The sequence below is a fragment of the Bos indicus genome, chromosome 6 (genome assembly GCF_029378745.1).
Source record: "Bos indicus isolate NIAB-ARS_2022 breed Sahiwal x Tharparkar chromosome 6, NIAB-ARS_B.indTharparkar_mat_pri_1.0, whole genome shotgun sequence".
In the NCBI taxonomy this organism is placed as follows: Eukaryota; Metazoa; Chordata; class Mammalia; order Artiodactyla; family Bovidae; genus Bos; species Bos indicus.
The window spans coordinates 105,344,490-105,369,078 of NC_091765.1; the positions used below are offsets into that span (position 1 = coordinate 105,344,490).

At 45.4% G+C, this 24,589-nt stretch overlaps 2 protein-coding genes across 3 annotated transcripts in view; one reads left to right on the forward strand and one right to left on the reverse strand.

The window, feature by feature from the left end:
- The window catches only part of STX18 (syntaxin 18), a 118,372-nt gene that overhangs the window by 80,959 nt on the left and 12,824 nt on the right, over positions 1 to 24,589 (forward strand). For both annotated transcript variants that reach the window (XM_070791791.1, XM_070791790.1), the window contains exons 4-7: positions 1,470 to 1,547; positions 1,707 to 1,773; positions 14,554 to 14,669; positions 24,061 to 24,149. In XM_070791791.1, coding sequence (XP_070647892.1) covers positions 1,470 to 1,547; positions 1,707 to 1,773; positions 14,554 to 14,669; positions 24,061 to 24,149 — 350 coding nt within the window. The remainder of the gene's footprint in view (positions 1 to 1,469; positions 1,548 to 1,706; positions 1,774 to 14,553; positions 14,670 to 24,060; positions 24,150 to 24,589) is intronic.
- The window catches only part of NSG1 (neuronal vesicle trafficking associated 1), a 52,212-nt gene continuing 45,600 nt past the window's right edge, over positions 17,978 to 24,589 (reverse strand). Inside the window, exon 6 of the mRNA XM_070791793.1 lies at positions 17,978 to 22,064. The gene's annotated coding sequence lies outside the window, so the exon portion shown is untranslated. The remainder of the gene's footprint in view (positions 22,065 to 24,589) is intronic.

Here is a 24,589-nt window from a genome sequence, read left to right on the forward strand (position 1 = left end):
ACAAGGACGCATGAAGGTACTCTGAGCTCTCTACTTGGAGCATTAAACTGTAGTGACAGACTCTCTTGGTAAAGAGGACGGCTCTGGAGCCTTGGCTGCGTATGCACGCACACCGGCTCCACATGTTCAGGCCATATGGCCTTGGGCAAGTCACTTAGTCGCCCTGGGTCTCAGTTTCTTCATCTATAAAATGGAGACAATTATATGGCATATTTCTTGGGGTCAACCCAGGGATTGAACCCAAGCCTCCTGCATTTCAGGCAGACTCTTTACCATCTGAGCCACCGGGGAAGCCCATTCTTGGGATCATCATGAGAATTAAATTCTCCTAGCACCCTCAGGACAATAGCTAGCCTTAGGGTTACCATCATCTCACTTTCATTGATGTTAAATTTTTACTGGGGCACTGAGACGGCTTCCCAAGTTAGGTGTCTACCTTGATTCTCTTTTAATTTGCTTAAGCAGATGCAGATTACGTTACATAGCATGGAATTCAAGTGGTCAGATGCTGCTGTGCTCGACCCAGACTTTTGTTTGGGTAGCTTCCATTTGAACCCTGATGGACCACCTGGAGAGTGATGAAAACTGTAGACTTTCCTGCCACACAAAAAATACGCAGATGCATCAGATTTTGTGTATAATTTTATGGATCCGTTGAATTCCCCATGTGAACCTCAGGTTCAGCAGCAGCCCTGTAGTGAAAACAGATCATGTCCCCTACCCTTAAGGACATTCATTGAGATACCTTGAAAATACATGCACGTTAATACAATGATAAATAAGTACAAACCATGTGATCCTGGGCTCCTTCTGGATTCCTCATGTGTAAAACAGGCATAATCATAATCGCCTTCTGCATTGTTTGGGCCATTAGCAGTAATTTGTGTAAAGTACTGGCAGGGTGCCTCATACTGTAGGTACCCAGCCTCTACCAAAATACAACTGGCACAGACTCTAAGAAGAAGTGATGATTCACAGGAGAAAGGTGTTCTTGTGGCTCAGAGAGTCAAGGTTTCCCAGAGAAGGAAGGTTTCACTCAGTGTCGGAGGTGAATGTGAGTGGCTGAGGGAAGAGGACGGAGCAGCCCAAGCTGACAGGCAGCCGGGCAGGCAGAGGGGAGTGTATGCTCTGAGTTTGATTTAAAACGGTCCTTGAAGGTCAGCTTGAGCATTGGATCCTGTTAACACGCACGGGGTCAGCTCTCAAGAAATGGCCCACGTCAAACACGATCCCTTAGTAATAAACCATAAATTATTTGACTGTAGTTTTCAGCAGGTTTAATCTTTTACTCTCGCAAAACCTCATAAATCTCACTCTTTTAAAAATGAAATGTCACTTGACACAGGACTTGTTTTATAGCTGTGTTTTTAAGAATACATCTAATAAAGAAGCTGTTGTAAGGAAGCTGATGAATTGTTCTTCAGTGTAATTGAATACAGAGCCCTGAATATTGTCCTTTTCTGTTTCAGCCCACAAGGGGATACACTCTCAGCAAGTGAAGGAGCACAGGACTGCCGTTTTGGATTTCACTGAAGATTACTTAAAAAGTATTTCATTTTATCTTAAAGATCACATGTGGCATTTCACAATAGGTGGGATGCAACCTTTAGCTTTGCTAGCTGAAGACTGTAATGTCTCACTGTATATAATGATACTTTTGCCTGAGAAGCAGTTTTAAATGGTCTCTGATATTTTCCCCTGGACAGGAGTGTGTAAACTTTACTCAGAACAAAGAGCCATCCGAGTCAAGCGAGTGGTGGACAAGAAAAGATTGTGAGTATTGTCTTCATTGGTGTTCTTTAGTTAACAATAGTAATGATAATAAGATTGCCTGGAGAAATATCAATAACCTCAGATATGCAGATGACACCACCCTTATGACAGAAAGTGAAGAGCAACTAAAAAGCCTCTTGATGAAAGTGAAAGTGGAGAGTGAAAAAGTTGGCTTAAAGCTCAACATTCAGAAAACGAAGATCATGGCATCTGGTCCCATCACTTCATGGGAAATAGATGTGTAAACAGTGTCAGACTTTATTTTTTGGGGCTCCAAAATCACTGCAGATGGTGACTGCAGCCATGAAATTAAAAGACGCTTACTCCCTGGAAGGAAAGTTAATGACCAACCTAGATAGCATATTGAAAAACAGAGACATTACTTTGCCAACAAAGCTCCGTCTACTCAAGGCTGTGGTTTTTCCTGTGGTCATGTATGGATGTGAGAGTTGGACTGTGAAGAAGGCTGAGCACCGAAGAATTGATGCTTTTGAACTGTGGTGTTGGAGAAGACTCTTGAGAGAGTCCCTTGGACTGCAAGGAGATCCAACCAGTCCATTCTGAAGGAGATCAGCCCTGGGATTTCTTTGGAAGGAATGATGCTAAAGCTGAAACTCCAGTACTTTGGCCACCTCATGCGAAGAGCTGACTCATTGGAAAAGACTCTGATGCTGGGAGGGATTGGGGGCAGGAGGAGAAGGGGACAACAGAGGATGAGATGGCTGGATGGCATCACTGACTCAATGGACGTGAGTCTGGGTGAACTCCGGGAGTTGGTGATGGACAGGGAGGCCTGGCGTGCTGCGATTCATGGGGTTGCAAAGAGTCGGACATGATTGAGCGACTGAACTGAACTGAACTGAATCATAATAATAGCAGCTAAAGTTTGTAAATGATGATGATGATGATGATGTAGTTGCTAAGTTGTGTCCAACTCTTGGTGACTCCATGAACTATAGCCCACCAGGCTCCTCTGTCCATGGAATTCTCCAGGCAAGAATACTGGAGTGGGTTGCCATTTCCTTCTCGAGGGGATCTTCCCAACCCAGGAATCGAACCTGGGTCTCCTGTACTGCAGGCAGATTCTTTACCAACTGAGCTACAAGGGAAGCCCATAGTTTGTAGAGCTTGATGATTGTGAAGCTTCAATTTCCTCACGAACTGCTGTGACCAGGATTCCCTGGGCACGTTCCGTGCTGGACACTTTTGTAGCTCACAGGAGCCCCAGGAGGCAGGTACTGCAATGACCCTTATCTTACACATGGGGAGGCTGAGGCTTGGGAAGTGGGGTGACTCACCTATGTCCCTTAGCCAGGAGGTGGCAGAACTGGAATTTGAGTCCATATAGAGAGACATATATTGGTCAGTTGATTTTCCACAAAGGTACAAAGCGATTTTAGTGGAACAAGGATGGTCTTTTTTAACGTGAGTGCTAGAACCACTGGATATCCTGTGTTGTTGTTCAGTCCCTAAGTCATGTCCGACTCTGCGACCCCGTGGACTGCAGCACGCCAGGCTTCCCTGTCCTTCACCATCTCCCAGAATTTGCTCAAACTTATGTCCACTGAGTCAGTAATGCCACCCAACCATCTCATCCTCTGTCACCCCTTTGTCCTCCTGCCCTCAATCTTGCCCAGTGTCAGGGTTTTTTGCAATGAGTTGATGTGGCCAAAGTATTGGAGCTTCAGCTTCAACATCAGTCCTTTCAGTGTATTCAGGGTTGATTTCCTTTAGGATTGACTAGTTTGATCTTCTTGCAGTCCAAGGGACTCTCAAAAGTCTTCTCCAACACTGCAATTGGAAAGCATCAGTTCTTTGGCACTCAGCCTTTATGCTCCAACTCTCAAATCTGTGCACGACTACCAGAAAAACAGTTGCTTTGACTATATGGACCTTTGTCAGCAAAGTGATGTCTCTCTTTTTTTAAGATGCTGTCTAGGTTTGTCATGGCTTTTCTTCCAAGGAGTAGTGAGTGGTTAACCCATGTTAACTTGTACTGTTATCTGCTATTAAGTACTTGCCATGGGTCAGGCAGTATGTTTATTTCATGTAATCCTCACAGCCACTTTATTAGTAACTACTAGTATCTCATTTTTGCTAGCCCAAATTATTTCGCTCAGATAGTGCTCGGGGTATTCAGGCCAGATTCTTGCGATGCAGCCCGCGCCGCACCTCCCTGCCCAGCCCCCGCTTGCTAATTAGTATCTCATTTTATAGAGGAAATCGAGACTCGGGAAATTTGGGTTACTTGCCCAGTGTCATACAGCTGAACTCAGATTTGAACGTCAGATTAACCAGGGTTATCTCAAACGATGGACTTTGTGTTGGAGGTTGAATGAAAATAATCTGGGTAAAGGATCAGAAAGGAAGAATGGCTCAGGCAGGAGGGCAGGCAGAGTGTTTGCCCAAAGCAGGTCCTGGGAGAAGAAACAAGGCTCTGACGGTGTTCCCTGTGCTGTCGAGATGGGGTGTGGTCACTGGGTCTCACGCCCGCCAGAAAGAGATGCTAATAACTTCTGCTTCCTGATCCCAGGCGGTCCCTGACCCTTGAGACCTAGCTGGTCCCTTGAGTAAGGTAAGAAGGGGGCTCTTGCTGCTGCCTCCTCAGCTCCTGGTTCTCAGCAGAGGTTTGGACAAATTAAGATCAGTCAGATGGGAATTGTTCTCATTTAGGCTGTGAAGTTCAGCCTCATCTCCTGTCAGATAGCTGCCCTGTGCCAATTACTTTGAGCAGAGGACCTTGAGGAAAATAACTGTGTGAGCCACCTCGTGTAGTCCAGCCCTCCCTTCTGGTTCTTTCCTCTCCTTACCCCAGAAGGCACCTGCCTAAAACACATGTATACTTGTAGCCCTCCCTTTCTCCAGTGTCTTACAAAGCTAACCTTTGCAGCGTGACATTCCAGGCCCATAATACTTTGTTTTTTCAGTTGGTCCCCATGGATTTATGCTCTGACCAAAGCTCACTGCTTGTGTCCTTTGACATTCTTGTGCCTTCATCCTTTCTGATTTCTTTGCCTAGAATGCCCTTCATACGTACACACTTATATTCTCTGTCCCTCTTCCCCCACTCAGGTGACCCACCACTGTAGTTTGATAACACCTGAAGTGGTCTAGACCCTGTTTGGAGACAGGAGTCCCCTGATCAAACAGCATTATCAAATTGCCATAAATGTTTCTAAATGATTATTCTTCATTTTTGTTCTTACTCATAGCAGACCAGTAACAAACAGTTCATAGTCTCATACTGGTCTGTGGATCACACTTGATTAACACTGGCCTGAAAATCACTCAGTATGAAGTACATGCCCAGTAAATATCTGTAAGTGTGAAGATGGCTTAGATGATGTGATGAATTTCCTGCTCTGGGGGAATCCAGGAGACCTGTGCCCTGGTGGACACCTTAGTTCGACAGCCATCCTTGAAATGAGAGTACTACAGTACTAGGGATCAGTGTGGGTTGTGTCCTTTCTACCTAGAGCCTTTGTTGAGAGATTGTTGTTATCCACAACACTCAGTCATGGCCAGCTCTTTGCGACCCCATGGACTGCAGCACGCCACGCTTCCCTGTCCATCACCAACTCCCGGAGCTTGCTCAAATTCATGTCCATTGAATCAGTGATGCCATCCAACCATCTCATCCTCTGTCGTCCCCTTCTCTTCCTGCCTTCAATCTTTCCCAGCATCAGGGTCCTTTCCAATGAGTCAGTTCTTTGCATCTGGTGGCCAAAGTATTGGAGCTTCAGCTTCAGCATCAGTCCTTCCAATGAATATTTAGGACTGATTTCCTTTAGGATTGACTCTTTTGATCTCCTTGCACTCTGAAATAGTTATCACTTTTCTCTCATATTTGTATAGGGCTTTATCTAAGGTTTTCAAAGAACTTCTTCCATGTAATTTCTTGTTTCAGACCTGGAAAAACTGTTTCTCTCCCTCTCCTCTCTATCCTTCTGTTCTTCTCAAATTTTATATAAAATCCCAGAGTTTTTCAAATAAGGGACCTGGAAACAGATGTTGACCAGGTGGAAACTGTTTTGATTGCAGTTATGAAATACTCAGCTTTCAGTTAGAGAAATCAATTAAAGTAAATTATCGAGCATAAACTGATCTTTCTGATGACTTTTGAAAAATTGCTTTTTTCAAATTGCCTTCAACTAGTTAATTTGTAATTTCCCTGAGGATTTCAATAGACATTCTGTGTATAATTAGATCTGTTTTTATCACTTAAAAAAAAAAAAAAAGCATTCAACTTCATCTAAGTCTGCTGCATTGCAGTCCTTTGTTCATTTTAAATTAAAAACTGGCATATTAGCATACTCTGGACACAAAGGGTGACAGATATTAATGGAACCCTTTATTTAAAAGTCAGTTAAGCCCCTCTCCTTCCTGAACAATTAAGTCCTGCAGGCATGGAGTGAGTCAGAGTAAGGGGGGATGTCCACAGCTATGGGGACATTTCCCGGGGCAGCTCAGAGCCTGAGCGAGCTGAGGAGGTCTGGCTCAGCGTGGGCAGTAAGAGCCTGAGCCAGGACAGGGGAGGAGCAGCAGTGGAAGAGGCAGATTGGTTGTATGCAGGGGGATTGATCAAGTAGTAAACATAGAAGGATAATGGAAGCCAGGTTCAGACTCTCAGGTGAGTGAAAGGGAAATTGGATTAGAATGAAAAGGACTGGTGTGAACTCATGGTTCTCAGTTTACATAGGTGGACATAGAAATGAAATGTGGTCATAAACGTGTGTGCGTGTCTAGGTCTGCAAAAGCAGACAGATTTTTCTGGCTCTGTCTGCCAAGAGAGCCTGGACACACTGACATCCCAGAGGCAATAAGCATGTTTAGCACTCAGATCTTGGCTTCTAAATAGCAATTTCAGCTTCCAGGAACCGGGCTCCTTGCAGAAATGCCTGAGTCTGGGGCTGGGTCAGGGAAAGTGTAAAATGAACTTGGAGCATATTGTTGTACCAGAAAGCAAGGGAAGGCTCAGAGAGTGATGGGGACCTGTAAAAAGGACATAAACCAGTTTGAAAGCTGCCGGTGACCAAATTAAAGACAAATTAAAGGCCAGGCTTCCCTGTCCTTCACCGTCTCCTGGAGTTTGTTCAAAGTCATGTCCATTGAGGTAGTGATGCCATCCAACCATCTCATCCTCCGCCACCCCTTCTCCTCCTGCCTTCAGTCTTTCCCAGCATCAGGTCTTTTCCAGTGAGTCAACTGTTTGCATTAGGTGGCCAAAGTATTGGAGCTTCAGCATCAGTCCTTCCAATGAATATTCAACTTTCATCTTTAGGAAATATTAAAATATTCAGAGGTGAAGGGGCATCAGGTTGGCATATTACTCTCCAGTGGTTCAGTAAAAAGCATTCTTGATACTATCTTTCAGATTACTATGCCTGTGACTATATTTATTTCCCAACAAAATAAAACGCTAAAAGATCCCATCTCACACATGTTAGAAAGGCTAAAATAAAAGTGACACTTCAGGGAGGGTGTGCAGCAGCTGGAACTCTCGTTTATGACTGGTGGGAATATAAAGTAACTCTGTATTGTGTGCATGCTTAGTCACTCAATCTTGTCTGACTCTTTGCAACCCCATGGACTGTAGCCTGCCAAGCCGCTCTGTTCATGGGATTCTCCAGGCAAGAATACTGGAGTGGATAGTCATTCCCTTTTCCAAGGTATCTTCCTGATCAGGGATCGACCCTGGGTCTCCTGCGTTGAAAGCAGATCCTTGACCATCTGAGCCACCAGGAAAGCCTTGTATTAGAAACAGCCAAATAGTTCTCCAAAGTTAAATGACCATCTGATGACCCAGCAATTCCACACCTTTGTTCTTTATGCCTAGAATATTTTTTCTGCTCTTCTGTGCCTGGCAAAACTTTACTCCTCTTTTAAGAGTTTGCCTAAGTGATACCTCCCCTGAGAAGCCCCTGGGTATTTCTACTCTTTGAATTAATAGCAGTTAGATTTTTAAAGTACTTACCTTTTACATAATACTTTTTTTTTTTTTTTTGGTCTAGTGCGTCATTTAGTCTTTGCAATGATTTTGAGTGTTAATATTGGAAGGGTACCAAAAGCCGGGTTTCTCATTCTCAAAGAAGTGAAAGGAGAAAGGCAGAATGAACCTTGTTTTATTGGCCAGAACAAAAGATACCAGAAGCTACTTTACAGATGCGGAAGCTGAGGCCCAGTACTTAGAAGGTGAGCCAGAGCAGTACGTGCTTCACGCCAACCTCTGTGCTAAGTACGTTGTCACGGGCGACCTCATGCAGTGTTTGCAAGATTCTTCTTTGTAGAAAAGTGCTTTGCAGATGACGAAAATTCAGAGGATTGAAAAAAACATAACAGGAAACTGTCACATTGCAGACAAGTGGCAGACTAGACTCCAAACCCACTTTTTGTCTCCAAACAGATTCCTGAGCATATCTTTCTCAGACAGACAGGCAGTCAGCCAATAGTTTAAGGATTGTGTCCCCATCCGCCTTAGATTTGTGGAATTACTGGAGTAGCCTGTCACCCGAGACCATCCAGGAGGACATCAGGCCAGTCCTACCAAGGAATGTGGCCGAGGACAAGGCTGCCTTGCCCCCGAGGCATGGCCACCACCCCGAGACCTCTCCTCTGCTGATCTACCAAGACTCCTCAGATCCTTCCCTCTCCACAGCACCAGCCTGGAAGATGAGCACTAGTTGGCCCATGACTGAAGACGCTACTGAGTCCCTTACACTGAGAGCAGCAGTGTTCTCCCGTCTCTGAGTTTTTTGAATTATTGATGGATTGTGCCAGCTGTTTCCATCTTTTCCTCCATTGATTTTTATCTTGACAGAATAAAAAAAAAAGTGTATTTCTTTAGGGTTTCTCAATACTATCTAACCCCTCTGCCTTTTCTTGTTACACAGTGATGCAAGAGTGGTAGTAATAGCTAATTTTTTCATCCCTTGCCCCAGACTGTGCTCAAGATTTACATATAAACCAGTAGAAAGATGCTTTTACAGTCCCATTTTACAGAGGAGAAAACAGGCTAAGAAATGCTGTCACTTGTTATTTAGTTACTGGAAAAAAAAAACTGAAAATTCTGCAAATGGATGTCTTATTCATGCTATACTAGTTTGAACATGGCTAAGATGTCAGGTTGGGTGCATGCATGCCCAGTAGCTCAGTCGTGTCCCACTCTTTGCAACCCCGTGGACTCTAGCCCGCCAGGCTCCTCTGTCCTTGGAACTTCCCAGGCAAGAATACTGGAGAGCGTTGCTGTTTCCTATTCCAGGAGATCTTCCTGACCCAAGGATCGAACCCACATCTCTTATGTCTCCTGCATTTGCAGGCATGTTCTTTTCCAGTCGCATCACCTGGGCAGCCCAAGGTGTCAGGTTGCCACATACTGAATCCCAAAACTAATCTTTGAGGTAAAATGTTAGGAAGTAAGTAATAAATAATCATATTTATACATTTAATGTTAAACAAGATAGACCCTTGTTTTGTGTTTTTCTTTTCAGTTATGGTTTCAACTGGCTTTATCGCTTAACCAATTTTTTATCCATGTTGTGTTTATCCAGTTTTTTCTTCTTTATTAATGAATGGCATTATACTGCATGAATTGTTGGTCTCTCCATTCTATCCACACAGTTGGACCATCTGTTCTCCTATTGGTGGACATTTGAGTTGTTTCTACTATTTTGCTGTTATGGATACGGGTGCCATGAACATTCTTGGATAGATCTGTGTGTGGATATATCTTTCCATTTTTCTTGTCAGTCAGTCAGTTCAGTCGCTCAGTCACTTGTCTCAGACTCTTTGCAACCCCATGAATTGCAGCACGCCAGGCCTCCCTGTCCATCACCAACACCCGGAGTTCACTCAGACTCATGTCTATCGAGTCAGTGATGCCATCCAACCATCTCATCCTCTGTCGTCCCCTTCTCCTCCTGCCCCCAGTCCCTCCCAGCATCAGAGTCTTTTCCAATGAGTCAGCTCTTCGCATGAGGTGGCCAAAGTACTGGAGTTTCAGCTTCAGCATCATTCCCTCCAAAGAAATCCCAGGGCTGATCTCCTTCAGAATGGACTAGTTGGATCTCCTTGCAGTCCAAGGGACTCTCAAGAGTCTTCTCCAACACCGCAGTTCAAAAGCATCAATTCTTCGGTGCTCAGCCTTCTTCACAGTCCAACTCTCACATCCATACATGACCACAGGAAAAACCCTAGCCTTGACTAGACGGACCTTTGTTACCAAAGTAATGTCTCTGCTTTTGAATATGCTATCTAGGTTGGTCATAACTTTCCTTCCAAGGAGTAAGCGTCTTTTAATTTCATGGCTGCAGTCACCATCTGCACTGATTTTTGGAGCCCAAGAAAATAAAGTCTGACACTGTTTCCACTGTTTCCCCATCTATTTCCCATGAAGTGATGGGACCAGATGCCATGATCTTCGTTTTCTGAATGTTGAGCTTTAAGCCAACTTTTTCACTCTCCACTTTCACTTTCATCAAGAGGCTTTTTAGTTCCTCTTCACTTTCTGTCATAAGGGTGGTGTCATCTGCATATCTGAGGTTATTGCTATTTCTCCCGGCAATCTTGATTCCAGCTTGTGCTTCTTCCAGTCCAGCGTTTCTCATGATGTTCTCTGCATATAAGTTAAATAAGCAGGATGACAATATACAGCCTTGACGTACTCCTTTTCCTATTTGGAACCAGTCTGTTGTTCCATGTCCAGTTCTAACTGTTGCTTCCTGACCTGCATACACATTTCTCAAGAGGCAGGTCAGGTGGTCTGATATTCCCATCTCTTTCAGAATTTTCCACAGTTTATTGTGATCCACACAGTCAGAGGCTTTGGCATAGTCAAGAAAGCAGAAATAGATGTTTTTCTGGAACTCTTTTGCTTTTTCCATGATCCACCGGATGTTGGCAATTTGATCTCTGGTTCCTCTGCCTTTTTTAAAACCACCTTGAACATTAGGAAGTTCGCAGTTCATGTATTGCTGAAGCCTGGCTTGGAGAATTTTGAGCATTACTTTACTAGCATGTGAGATGAGTGCAATTGTGCGGTAGTTTGAGCATTCTTTCGCATTGCCTTTCTTTGGGATTGGAATGAAAACTGACCTTTTCCAGTCCGGTGGCCACTGCTGAGGTTTGCAAATTTGCTGGCATATTGAGTGTAGCACTTTCACAGCATCATCTTTCAGGATTTGAAATAGCTCAACTGGAATTCCATCACCTCCACTAGCTTTGTTCGTAGTGATGCTTTCTAAGGCCCACTTGACTTCACATTCCAGGATGTCTGGCTCTAGGTCAGTGATCACACCATCATGATTATCTGGGTCATGAAGATCTTTTTCGTGTAATTCTTCTGTGTATTCTTGCCACCTCTTCTTAATATCTTCTGCTTCTGTTAGGTCCATACCATTTCTGTCCTTTATCGAGCCCATCTTTGCATGAAATGTTCCCTTGGTATCTCTAATTTTCTTGAAGAGATCTCTAGTCTTTCCCATTCTGTTGTTTTCCTCTATTTCTTTGCATTGATCGCTGAGGAAGGCTTTCTTATGTCTTCTTGCTATTCTTTGGAACTCTGTGTTCTTGCCTTGAGAACCTCATGAACAGTATGAAAAGGCAAAATGATAGGATACTGAAAGAGGAACTCCCCAGGTCAGTAGGTGCCCAATATGCTACTGGAGATCAGTGGAGAAATAACTCCAAAAAGAATGAAGGGATGGAGCCAAAGCAAAAAGAATACCCAGCTGTGGATGTGACTGGTGATAGAAGCAAGGTGCAATGCTGTAAAGAGCAATATTGCATAGGAGCGAGGAATGTCAGGTCCATGAATCAAGGCAAATTGGAAGTGGTCAAACGAGAGATGGCAAGAGTGAATGTCGACATTCTAGGAATCAGCAAACTAAAATGGACTGGAATGGGTGAATTTAACTCAGATGACCATTTTATCTACTACTGCGGGCAGGAATCCCTTAGAAGAAATGGAGTAGCCATCATGGTCAACAGAAGAGTCCAAAATGCAGTACTTGGATGCAATCTCAAAAACGACAGAATGGTCTCTGTTCGTTTCCAAGGCAAACCATTCAATATCACAGTAATCCAAGTCTATGCCCCAACCAGTAACACTGAAGAAGCTGAAATTTTTCTTGTTTAAATACCTAAAAGTGGAGCTGCTCTGTCAACGTGGAGATGTTTCTTAAGCTAAGGAACTGTCTTAGGTTTTCCAAAGTGGCCTTATTATTTTACCCTCCTCCCAGCAATGTGTGAGAGTCAGTGTTGCTCCCTGTGTTCACCAGGGCTCGGAGATGGTAACTTTTTTAAGCCATTCTAGTGGCAATGTCACAGTATCTCACTATGGTTTTTTTACTCCATGTTATTGGACACTTTTCCTCTGCTTTATTGACCATTTGTATGTCTTCTGTGAAATTCTGTTCATCTTTGTGCATATGTGTGGTACTTACAATGTCAAATATATTTTTCTAAGATGGTTGAACTCAAACATCCCATCCCACATGGTCTTATTTAAAATGTGATTTTGTTCTTGCTTCACTGAGAGGGAGATATGTGGTCTGTGTTCCCTCTCCTTGAACCTGAGTGGACCATCGCAACTGCCTGGACAGTGGGGTATGGCAGAAATGACAGTTTGTTGTAAACAGAGGCTGAGACTGTTATAAAAAGGCACTGAAGCTTCTGCCGTGGTCTCTGAGACTGCTTGCTCTGGGGGAAGCCAGCTACCATGCCCAGGGACACACTGACATGCCCATAAGGAAGGGACCAGGCTCTTGCCAGCACTGTCTCACAGCCGTGAGAATGAGACTCCTTGGAAGGGACTCCTCTAACCCCAGGCAAGCCTTCAGGTGGTGGGGCCCTCTACCCTATAGCAGTGCCCTCGTGAGTCAGAACCGCCCAGCCAAGCTGCTCCCAAATTCCTGGCCCCAGAAACACCAATAGATGGTGAAAGTGAAAATGTCAGTCTCTCAGTCATGTGTGACTCTTTGCAATCCCATGGACTGTAACCCACCAGGCTCCTCTCTCCATGGGATTATCCTGGTAAGAATACTGGAGTGTGTGGCCGTTTCCTTCTCCAGGGGGTTTTCCTGACCCAGGGATTGAACCCAGGTCTCCTGCACTGCAGGCAGGTTCTTTACCACTGAGCCACCTTAAGTGGTTGTTATTGTTTCAAAGTGTATACATTTTAGAGTAGCTATTATTCAGCCTCAGTAACTGGAGCCCTTAGCCTGGTTGATCATATAATTACTGGACAATTCTTTTGTTACTGTTGTAGAGGAGCAGTTCCTATAAACACCCTTTCTTAGAACACTATCTTTTTGGGGAAAAAAAAAAAACATGAAAATGGCCTCTGTGGTCAGGTTATTTGGAAGAGACATCCTTTTTGGAAATTCAGTGTGTATTTTGGTATATACGGCTCTGGAAAGTTGCAGAGTCAAGTACCCATCTGGCTTTGACTCCACTCTCTCAGCCTCTCTGGGTCACTGCAGTCCCTTCTCATAGAACCTGGTGGATAGAACCTCCTCTTCACGGGGCAGTTAGTTGTTCAGAGTGTGGCCTCCAAGATGGGTTCCCTGAGGCCACATCCCAGCCCCACCATGTACTCACTGTTTGGCCCGGGCAAGTTTCCTGACTTCCCTGCACCTCACTTTCCTCCTCTGTGAAAAGGCCATTAATACTAGTAACTGCTATAGGGATGTATGGCATTAACTTAAGCTTATGTGTATAAAGGTGCTTAGAAGAGTGCCCAGTACCTGAGAAGCCCTCAATAAATATTAGCTGGCATTGATAATATCATCCTGATATGCATTTGCATTGTTCTTTTTGAGTCTGCCTCATAATGTTATCATAGGTCTTTTTTAGCAATCTGCCTAGAATTTTCATAGTGCTCTGTGAGTTACAATACAAGGCCCCTTATCTCATAACCAATTTTTTTCCCTCTTATTAACAATGCACTGAGAATTATAAAGCATCCATTCATTCACCCTATGTTTATTAAACCCTGAATGCCACACACTCATCTCGAACCCAGGGCTGCACAGCAGCCATGACTTACGCAGTCAGGGGCCCTGCTCCCAGAGCACATACTGCAGTGGAACAAGACAGACAGTAACCAAATGAGAGGGGAAGGTCACCTCAGCCCGCAGTGACTGCTGGGAAAAAGACAGGCGCTGGGGCACAGAGTGGCAAGAGGAGGCCTTCTGCAGGCAGGAGAGTGAGATGAGGTGGGCGAGATCTCGCCTGGCCCTGGGGGTGGAAGAGAATACTCTGTGGGAGCAAGCCCCGGGCCAGGGCGGGTGATGAGGCTAAGAGACCTGAGACAAGGCCTTGCTCCCTGTGGGTGTGTGAAGACTCGTGCTTTTACAGGTCAGTTTTAAGATGTTACTTGTGTATCGTGTGTTATGTAACATGTGCGTGTATTTATTCAACCCCACTTCTGCATTGGTGCACGACCAGCTCTTGGGTTTGTTGAACTTGGAGCAGTGGGCTGGCCCTTGCTGCCACGTCTCGAGTGTGGGGTCAGGAGGTAGGGTGGGTTCCTGCGTCCTTTCCTTTGACACCTGCTGACAGCACTCTTTCAGCTGTGGGCTCTGGCGGGGGTGTGCCGACTGCCCTGTAATAAGCGCCACCCCCTTGAACTGTGTCAGGATGGTCGCTGGGCCCAAGGCCATGGTTCTGCTCTCCAGCTGAGGGCGCAAGGCAAGGGTGTAGGGCTCATCTTTGACTCCTCTGTTTTCAGGCAGAATCCTGCTGTGTAAGTAAATGATGTAACTGCTGATTTTTCATCCTTAGGTCTAAGCTGGAACCAGAACCAAACACAAAGACAAGAGAATCCATGTCTTCTGAGAAAGTTTCACAGAGTCCATCAAAAGACTCTGAAGAAAAACCTGTCCCTGAAGAATATCCAGGTATGAATTAAAATCAAAATCGTGCCTTGCGTCTCTTCTTTATGACCTGTGGTGCTTGCGTTTGCACGAAGGGAAGGAAACATGGAAGCGGCAGCCTTTTTTTGGTCACAGCTGGATCTTAATGACCACTTCAAGGATGGGGCGGGAGGGTCCTCCAGACACCTGGGGGCCGGCAGGGTCTAAAGAAAGGGCCTGAGTCTCCACACACCAGTGAGGTGGGGACTGGAGCCTTAGAACCCGGAGGAAACATCAGAGATCTCTGCTTGTCAGTCTCAGGAGCGGTAGGGCGCTGCCTACCCTGTGCCCGTGTCAGCGCTGACCTTATGTGGACCTGACCATCCTGCCTTGGGTAGGGTGTGTGATATCAGCAGGCTCCATCAGCCAACTGAGCCAGTGTAATGCATGTCTGGGTTTATATGCTTCCTGTCTTCATGTTTGCTGGCCGGCCTGTAACTTAGAGCACCTCCTGACACACGGAGGATGCTGGATAAACACAGTGTCTCTGTACAGCCTGCAACACAGGCAAACGTACAGAGCGCCGTTGGGGACATCTTAAGTCCCTGTGTCTGGCCGGGGCGGCTGCGTGTGTAGGGGATGGATGCTTAGTGTGCCGCATACCTCAGAGCTGGGCAATGGGGTGAGCACTTGCTGTGTGTGGATCCCAGGATGCTGAGGCCCGCGAGTCTCCTCGCCTCCCCTCCTCACGTCCTCTCTTCGCCTCCCCTCCTCACGTCCCCTTCTCGCCTCGCCTCCTCGCCTCCCCTCCTCATGTCCCCTCCTCGCCTCCCCTCCTCACATCCCCTCCTCGCCTCCCCTCCTAGCGTCCCTTGCTCGCCTCCCCTCCTAGCGTCCCCTGCTCGCCTCCCCTCCTAGCGTCCCCTGCTCGCCTCCCCTCCTCACGTCCTCTCTCGCCTCCCCTCCCCGCCTCCACTCCTCTCCTCCCCTCCTCACGTCCTCTCTCGCCTCTCCCCCTCACGTCCTCTCTCTCTCGCCTCCCCTCCTCACGTCCTCTCTCGCCTCCCCTCCTCGCCTCCCCTCCTCGCCTCCCCTCCTCGCCGCCTCCCCTCCTCACGTCCTCTCTCACCTCCCCTCCTTGCCTCCCCTCCTCGCCTCCCCTCTCTCGCCTCCCCTCCTCACCTCCCCTCCTCACGTCCTCTCTCGCCTCCCCTCCCCGCCTCCCCCCCTCACCTCCTCTCCTGTACTCTCACAGTGGCACTCGGTTACTGTACGCCTCCGGGGTGCTACCTAGGTGCTGTCCTGAACCTTCATAGATGTCACCACCATCGTTACAGCAGCCCTCTCAGATGGATTTCATGAACTTGTTTTTTCTTAAGATGAGCCTTCTGAAAGACTCTGAGAAGACCGTTGCACAGAGGACTACGTTTGGGCAGGGTCCCTCCGGGTGCTCTGTTGAAACAGATTGTTCGGGGGCTTAGGAAGCAAAATAGGGATAGTTAAGAGGCTGCTAAAGTCTCCCAGAAACAAGATGATGGCAGATTATACCAAGCATGGGTAGCCAGGGCATGGGAGAGAATGCGGAGAGTTCTGGATATATTTTGAAAGTTGAGCACAGAATCTGCTTCCTGGATGTGGGGCATGAGGAGGAGACGGGTCAGGGAAGGCTGCAGTGGTTGTTGCAGCGGGAAGAAGGTGGCTGCCCTTCACTGAGATGCGGGAGGCTGAGGAGGGACAGGCTAGGGGCTGCCCGGTACAGAGGTTGAACAGGGAGTTGGGTCTGCGCATCTGGAGGCCAGGGGACAGGTCTGTAGATCACTTGAGACAGGCTGGGATTCCCCAAGGAATGAGGGTTGGTAGAAGGAGGATGAAGGGCTGTGCCTCCTGCCACTTGCGGTCCTCCCTGCTGTTTCTCCCTGGCACTGGTCTCTACCCTTCTATATGTTTTTCTCATTTATACTCTTTATGCTCTGTCTTCCGAGCTAAACCTAAGTCCCACGAGGACAGAAATTTCTGTATGTGCTTTGTTCACTGCTGTAACACTGGTACCCAGAACAATACCTGGCACATAGGAGGTGCTCATTAAATCTTTGTTGAAAAGAATGAATGAACGAATGAGTAAATGAAGGAATGAATGAAGCCTCTATATGAACACTGACTGCTTTTAGTTGCTGTGGAACTACTGCCTGAAGCAAAGGAACTTAATGTCTCTGGGTGGTAGAAAACAAATGGTCAGAGTGAAAGAGCGTCATTCCTCACAGTTTATGTGTTTATCTTAAAGTCACTATTTGGATACTTTATAATCATGCCATTATCTCCTGACTAAGCCATCCCCACAAAATATTCAGAGAGCGTGCTCCCATTTAGCTTCTCACCAGCACATACAGGAGCCGAGTGGTGTGAAGAGTGTCTCTCTGGAGGCCGTCAGCATCCCAGCTGCAGCAGTTAGTGGCACTGCCAAACACCAGTTCCCCCATTTTCTACATGCAGACCCCTGCGTCTCAGGACTCTCCCCCCTCCACCCCCCACCACCACTGGGTAAGGCCTCTCTCTTCCCCCAGGCATCCCGGCCCCTGCTGCCACTGGCCTCACTGTCCCCACAGCTCCACCCAGCCACCCTTTCCTCCATGGTCGTTAGCTGATGCTTATTTCACAGTCATCTCTTTCCTGGTTACATAGAGTCCCAAAGGGTCATAAAATCTGAGTTGGTGCTCATTAAAAATGTGCACACTTGATGTACAAGTTGCTGCATGTATAACAAGCTTTCTCTGCTTCATTTTGTCTGTTTTTCCTGAAAGAAAGCTTTACCATTGCTGCACCCCACCTTTATCTATTTCCTGTGTGTGGAGGTGTGCCATCCCTCCTTCTGAGGTAAGGGAAGGGGAAGCATTTGGTTGCAGCATGATGTCATGGAAGGACTGTGAACCTTGGTTTCAGTCTGGCCGCTGTCCTCCACTTGGACAAGTTACTTGAACTCTGAGCCACCACTTTTTTACAGTATCACGTAGCTGCGGTTTGTTGTGAGCACTTCAGGAGCCTAGGATAAAGGGGTAAGCAGTGTCTGGCACATTGGTTTGTGGAGCCAACTATGAAGCAGTCCATTGCTTGACACTGAGGTTGGGCAGGATTCTTTATCAGTTGAACATTGGAAGTCGATTAATAGACTGGCCAAGATAGCAGAGGCAATTATGAAGGAAATTTTTTCTATTCATAAACAGCCTGGTATTGTATACAGAAAATTTTAAGAGCTCCACCAATAAAGACAAGTAGTAAATGAGTTTCAGCAAGGTTCTGGGATACAAAACCATTAAACAAAAATTTCATTTCTATATACTTAATGAACAATCCAGAAATGAAATGTAAAAAGCAGGAATTCCTTTATGATAATATCAAAAAGGATAAACTAAACAGAAGTGTAAGGCTTATACTTTGAAAGCTACAAATCATGTTGAAAGAAATTTAACATGATCCAAATGCATCTAACAGAAGCAGAAGATATTAAGAACAGGTGGCAAGAATACACAGAAGAACAGTACAAAAAAGATCTTCATGACCCAGATAACCACGATGGTGTGATCACCAGCCTAGAGCCAGACATCCTGGAATGCAAAGTCAAGTGGGCCTTAGGAAGCATCACTATAAACAAAGCTATTGGAGGTGATGAAATTCCAGTTGAGCTATTTCAAATCCTAAAAGATGATGCTGTGAAAGTGCTGCACTCAATATGCCAGCAAATTTGGAAACCTCAGCAGTGGCCACAGGACTGGAAAAGGTCAGTTTTCATTCCATTCCCAAAGAAGATCAGTGGCTCAGTCGTGTCTGACTCTTTGCAACCCCATAAATCACAGCATGCCAGGCCTCCCTGTCCATCACCAACACCCGGAGTTCACTGAGACTCACATCCATCGAGTCAGTGATGCCATCCAGCCATCTCATCCTCTGTCGTCCCCTTCTCCTCCTGCCCCCAATCCCTCCCAGCATCAGAGTCTTTTCCAATGAGTCAACTCTTCGCATGAGGTGGTCAGAGTACTGGAGTTTCAGCTTTAGCATCATTCCTTCCCAAGAAATCCCAGGGCTGATCTCCTTCAGAATGGACTGGTTGGATCTCCTTGCAGTCCAAGGGACTCTCTCAAGAGTCTTCTCCAATACCACAGTTCAAAAGCATCAATTCTTCGGCGCTCAGCCTTCTTCACAGTTCAACTCTCACATCTATACATGACCACAGGAAAAACCATAGCCTTGACTAGACGGACCTTTGTTAGCAAAGTAATGTCTCTGCTTTTGAATATGCTATCTAGGTTGGTCGTAACTTTCCTTCCAAGGAGTAAGCATCTTTTAATTTCATGGCTGCAGTCACCATCTGTAGTGATTTTGGAGCCCAGAAAAATAAAGTCTGACACTGTTTCCACTGTTTCCCCGTCCATTTCCCATGAAGTGGTGGGACTGGATGCCCCACACCCAAGGTAAGGGAAACCCAAGTAAAACGGTAGGTGTTGCAAGAAGGCATCAGAGGGCAAACACACTGAAACCATACTCACAGAAAACTAGTCAATCTAATCACACTAGGACCACAGCCTTGTCTAACTCAATGAAACTAAGCCATGCCCGTGGGGCAACCCAAGATGGGTGGGTCATGGTGGAGAGATTTGACAGAATGTGGTCCACTGGAGAAGGGAATGGCAAACCACTTCAGTATTCTTGCCTTGAGAACCCCATGAACAGTATGAAAAGGCAAAATGATAGGATACTGAAAGAGAAACTCCCCAGGTCAGTAGGTGCCCAATATGCTACTGGAGATCAGTGGAGAAATAACTTCCCAAAGAAAGGCAATGCCAAAGAATGCTCAAACTGCCACACAATTGCAGTCATCTCACACGCTAGCAAAGTAATGCTCAAAATTCTCCAAGCCAGGCTTCATCAGTACATGAACTGTGAACTTCCAGATGTTCAAGCTGGATTTAGAAAAGGCAGAGGAACCAGAGATCAAATGGCCAGTATCCATTGGATCATCAAGAAAAGCAAGAGAGTTCCAGCAAAACATCTACTTCAGCTTTATTGACTATGCCAAATCCTTTGACTGTGTGGATCACAACAAACTGTGGAAAATTCTTCAAGAGATGGACATACCAGACCACCTGACCTGCCTCCTGAGAAATCTGTATGCAGGTCAAGAAGCAACAGTTAGAACTGGACATGGAACAACAGACTGGTTCCAAATAGGAAAAGGAGTACATCAAGGCTGTATATTGTCACCCTGCTTATTTAACTTATATGCAGAGTACATCATGTGAAATGCTGGACTGGGTGAAACACAAGCTGGAATCAAGATTGCCGGAAGAAATATCAATAACTTCAGATATGCAGATGACACCACCCTTATAGTAGAAAGCGAAGAAGAACTAAAGAGCCTCTTGATGAAAGTGAAAGAGAGTGAAAAAGTTGGCTTAAAACTCAACATTCAGAAAACTAAGATCGCAGCATCGAATCCCATCACTTCATGGCAAATAGATGGGGAAACAGTGGAAACAGTGAGAGACTTTATTTTCTTGGGCTCCAAAATCACTGCAGATGGTGACTGCAGCCATAAAAATTAAAAGACTTTTGCTCCTTGGAAGAAAAGCTACGACCAACCTAGAGAGCATATTAAAAAGCAGAGACATTATTTTGCTAACAAAGGTCTGTCTAGTCAAAGCTATGGGTTTTCCAGTAATCATGTATGGATGTGCGAGTTGGACTATAAGAAAGCTGAGTGCTAAAGAATTGATGCTTTTGAAATGTGTGGTGGTCAAAAAGACTCTTGAGAGTCCCTTGGACTGCAAGGAGATCCAACCAATCAACCCTAAAGGAAATCAGTCCTGAGTGTTCATTGGAAGGGACTGGTGCTGAAGCTGAAACTCCAATACTTTGGCCACCTGATGCGAAGAACTGACTCATTTGAAAAGACCCTGATGCTGGGAAAGATTGAAGGTGGGAGGAGAAGGGGACGACAGAGGATCGGATGGTTAGATAGCATCACCGACTCAGTGGAAATGAGTTTGAGTAAACTCTGAGAGTGGGTGATAGACAGGGAAATCTGGCATCCATGGGGTCGCCAAGAGTCCAGACAAGAATGAGCGACTGAACTAAACCAAAACAAATAGAAGGGGGCTTCCCTGGTGGCTCAGACGGTAACGAATCTGCCTTCAACGCAGGAGACACGGGTTCAATCCCTGGGTTGGGAAGATCCCCTGGAGAAGGAAATGGCAACCTACTCCAGTGTTCTTGCTTGGAATGTCCCATGGACAGAGAAGCCTGGAGGATTGCAGTCCATGGGGTCGCAAAGAGTCGAAGATGACTGAGCGACTCACACGCAAATAGAAAAGCATCTCAAGTTAATCAGAAGAATTAATGTTGTTAAGATGGTAGTACACCCCAAAATGATCCACAATTTCAGTGCATTCCTTATCAGAATCCCAGCTGATTTCGTTGTGAAAATTGACAAGTTGATTCTAAAATCATGAGGAAAAGCAAGGAACTCAAGAAAACCAAACTGTCATGAAAAGGAACAAAGTAGGAGGACTCACACTTCCCAATTTCAAAACAGACAGCAGGGCAGCAGTAATCAGGACAGGGATGCCTGCACAGGGATGGGCATGGATGAATGGAACAGAACTGAGAATCCAGAAATAACAGCATGTGGCTCTGGCCAGTTGATTTCCTTCAAGTGGGCAAGAACAGTCTCTTTAACAATTGGTGCTGGGAAAATTGTATATCTACATGCAGAAGAACAAAGATTGACACTTGAGTCACACCATTTATTAACGCTAACTCAGAATAAGACCAAAGGCCTTTACAGAGCTAAAACCCTGAAACTTGTTAAAAAAACAACAACAACAACAAAAACCAGGGCTAAATCTTCCTGATCTCAGATTTGGCAAAGAATTAACAAGGAAGGAAAGTGAAAAAAGCCCATGGAATGGGAGAAAATATTTGAAAATCACACACCTAATAAGGGATCTGTATCTAGAACGTGGAAAGGACTTTTACAAGTCAGTAAGAAAACGATAACCCAATTTTTAAATGGGCAAAGTGGACTTCAGGAGGTGGTGGTGGTCCTGAGAAGTGAGTCTGGACCTGAAAAGGGGGGAAGCTTAGAATGTTCCAGGCAGAGGGAATAGCATGAGTAAACACTCAGAGGCCACAGAGCACAGGGGAGATGTGGAATGCAGTCAGTGGAGGAAAGCACTTCTGGGTCAGTAAAACTCACAGAAAGGGGAGGAGGAGTGGGTCTTGAGGTCAGGGGGGCCGGAATGCAGAGGCCCTTGAGTGCTGGACCACGGAATCGGGACTTGAGTCTCTCGGCATCGGGGCAGGCGGGAGGTCTGGGCAAAGCACCGGTGTTCGGGGCACCATGCTTCAAGTTGATTCTTAACTGCTGCAGGTCAGGATGGCTCCAGGTGGCTGCAAAGGAGAGCGTGAGTTCTGTTAACAGACTTCCCATTCTAGCTCAGAGTGGTTTATACTTGATTCTGATGTGAGTGATGTTTCTGTTTCTAATTTTGGTGTTCTTATCCTTAAACACATAGAAGTGAAAGCTCAAGATGGATACCATAATGAGGTCAAGTACAAGGTAGAGGCTGGAGAAGGAAATGGCAGTCCGCTCCAGTGTTCTTGCCTGGAGAAGTCCATGGACAGAGAAGCCTGGGCTCTGGCGGGGGTGGGATGTACATGTGTCATTTATAAATACAATGATGGTTCTGGCAAAAAAAAAAAAAAAAAACAGCCATTTTCTAAAAACTTGCACAAAGTCATGGACATATTTTCAATAGGTTTCCCATATTTTTCTACATTTGCTTCTTTTTGTCCCCCTTCTCTACAAGGATGGTGTTTAAAAAAATTAATGCACATTTAATTTTATTTTTTTGTGATGACATATCCAGAATAATAACTGTACTTTGTACACAGGTCTGCCTAATCTGCTGTCTGTAAACTGACACCATCACTATGTACTTTTCCCTTATCAGTCTCCAGACAAAAACTCTGGACTTCTGCCTCCCTCATGGGACTGAGAGCAGCCATGGGAATTTAACTGACATCGGGGAGGAAAAGAAGCGGTATTTGCCTTTTAAGTACTTGGCAACCCGCTGATAAGCCCAGAAGCACTGCTGAGACAGCAGACAGAGTCACCTGTAGGAAGAAGACCCATTACAGCCTCCACCTAAGGGCGAAGCTCCAGCATCCACCCACCCCCGAGGAGCCACACAGGCCTCGCCCTCAGGGCTCCAGGTGGCACAGCCCCTTCTGGGAGCTGTGCTGTTGGTCTGCTGTCTCAGAGGTCTAGTCCATGTTTATGATCATGACGAAAACATTCTCTAGGTTAATGTTCCTACACCACCCATCAGCAGTCTGTTCCCAGGTTGCTGTCCTGGAATACATCAGACTGCACCAAAGTGTGTCCTGGCACACGTACTAGCAGAAGTACAAGGTTTATCAGTGGAGTTAGTTACACAGAGAATTCCTTACAGTGGGATATTATGCAGCAATTTAACAGAACGAAGTAGGAACTTCCCTGGTGGTTCAGTGGCTAAGACTCCATGTTCCTGGTGCAGGGCGTTCAGGTTCCATCCCTGGTCAGGGAACTAGACCCCCCAAGTGTCAGAACCAAGACTTTGCATGCTGCAACTAAAGATCCCGCAGGCTGCAGCTAAATAAATAAATACTTAAAAAGTAAAGAACAAGGGAGATCTATGTGGAGTGACATAGGAAAATCACCAGGATGCACTGTGAAGTTATAAAAAGCAAGTTTTAGAACAACATGTTACCGTTGATATACCTGTGAAAAGCAAATAATTAATACCACACTCGCAAAACTATAAATTATTTCTGGGCTGGCGTGGGGGCAGGGAAGGCAGGGAATTGCTTATCTGTTTGTATGTGAACATGCCAGAGAGAGCCTGCGAGGCCACATCACAGCACCAATGAGTGGCTACTTCTGGGGGGGAAGGGCATGAGGGGTGGTGTGTCATTTCCTGTATTTTAATGAAATACAGGAAACATTTTAATGAAATTGCCCGTACATTTGACAGTCTTTAAAAAGCAGAGGGAAGGATGTAAGTGTGTGAGTATGTGTTTTGAAGTAAAGTCCACTTGAAAACTGGTCCTGAAAAACATCCATTTGGTTTGTGACCATTGCTGAGATCACGGCAGTACCGAAACTGTATGGAGGGTCCCCTTTTGACACACACACACACACACACACACACACAGCACACACAGCACAGGTCCAAACATTGTAAAGGATCACACCACAGTACTTGAATATTAACTGAGAGATAATCAAATATGGATGGACAAAGCCCTACAATTTTGCTTCGTCTCGGGTTTTTTTAATATGCTTGCCTCCTAAACCAACCTGTTCTAAAGTGACTAATTTGCTTTCTATTTATTTTTTAAACAGAAAAGGTTCCAGTTGAAGCACAACCTGAATTGGGAAGCTGGGGAGATGGCAAAGGTGAAGATGAATTGTCCCCAGAAGAAATACAAATGGTAAGCTAGTCTCTTCCTAATCATGTGTTTTTAACTAGTTTTAGTAAGAATATTTCATTGAATAGAAGGTCATCCTAAATGCTGTTACCCTTATTTTTATGCTGAGCTTTAAAAATTATAGTTTAGATACAATTTTCCACTTGATTTCCTAATTCTTAGTATACTTTTCATATGCTTTAAATTTGCAATAGCATAATTAAGGAAGAAATTGCCTTAGAATAACATTACTAATATTAGATGTCTTTTTGGCAGCAGTAAAACAGTCTTCTAAATGACTCTTTTATACTCATTGCTATGGTGCTTTTTAATTGTTTGAATTGCTGGTACATGATACTGTGAAGAAAGCGTAAGTAATGACTGCGAATGACGAGTGCCACTTTAACTGCCAGTGTCACCTTTTAGTCACCCATGCCCTAGTTGCCAGCTGCAGCTTATCATCT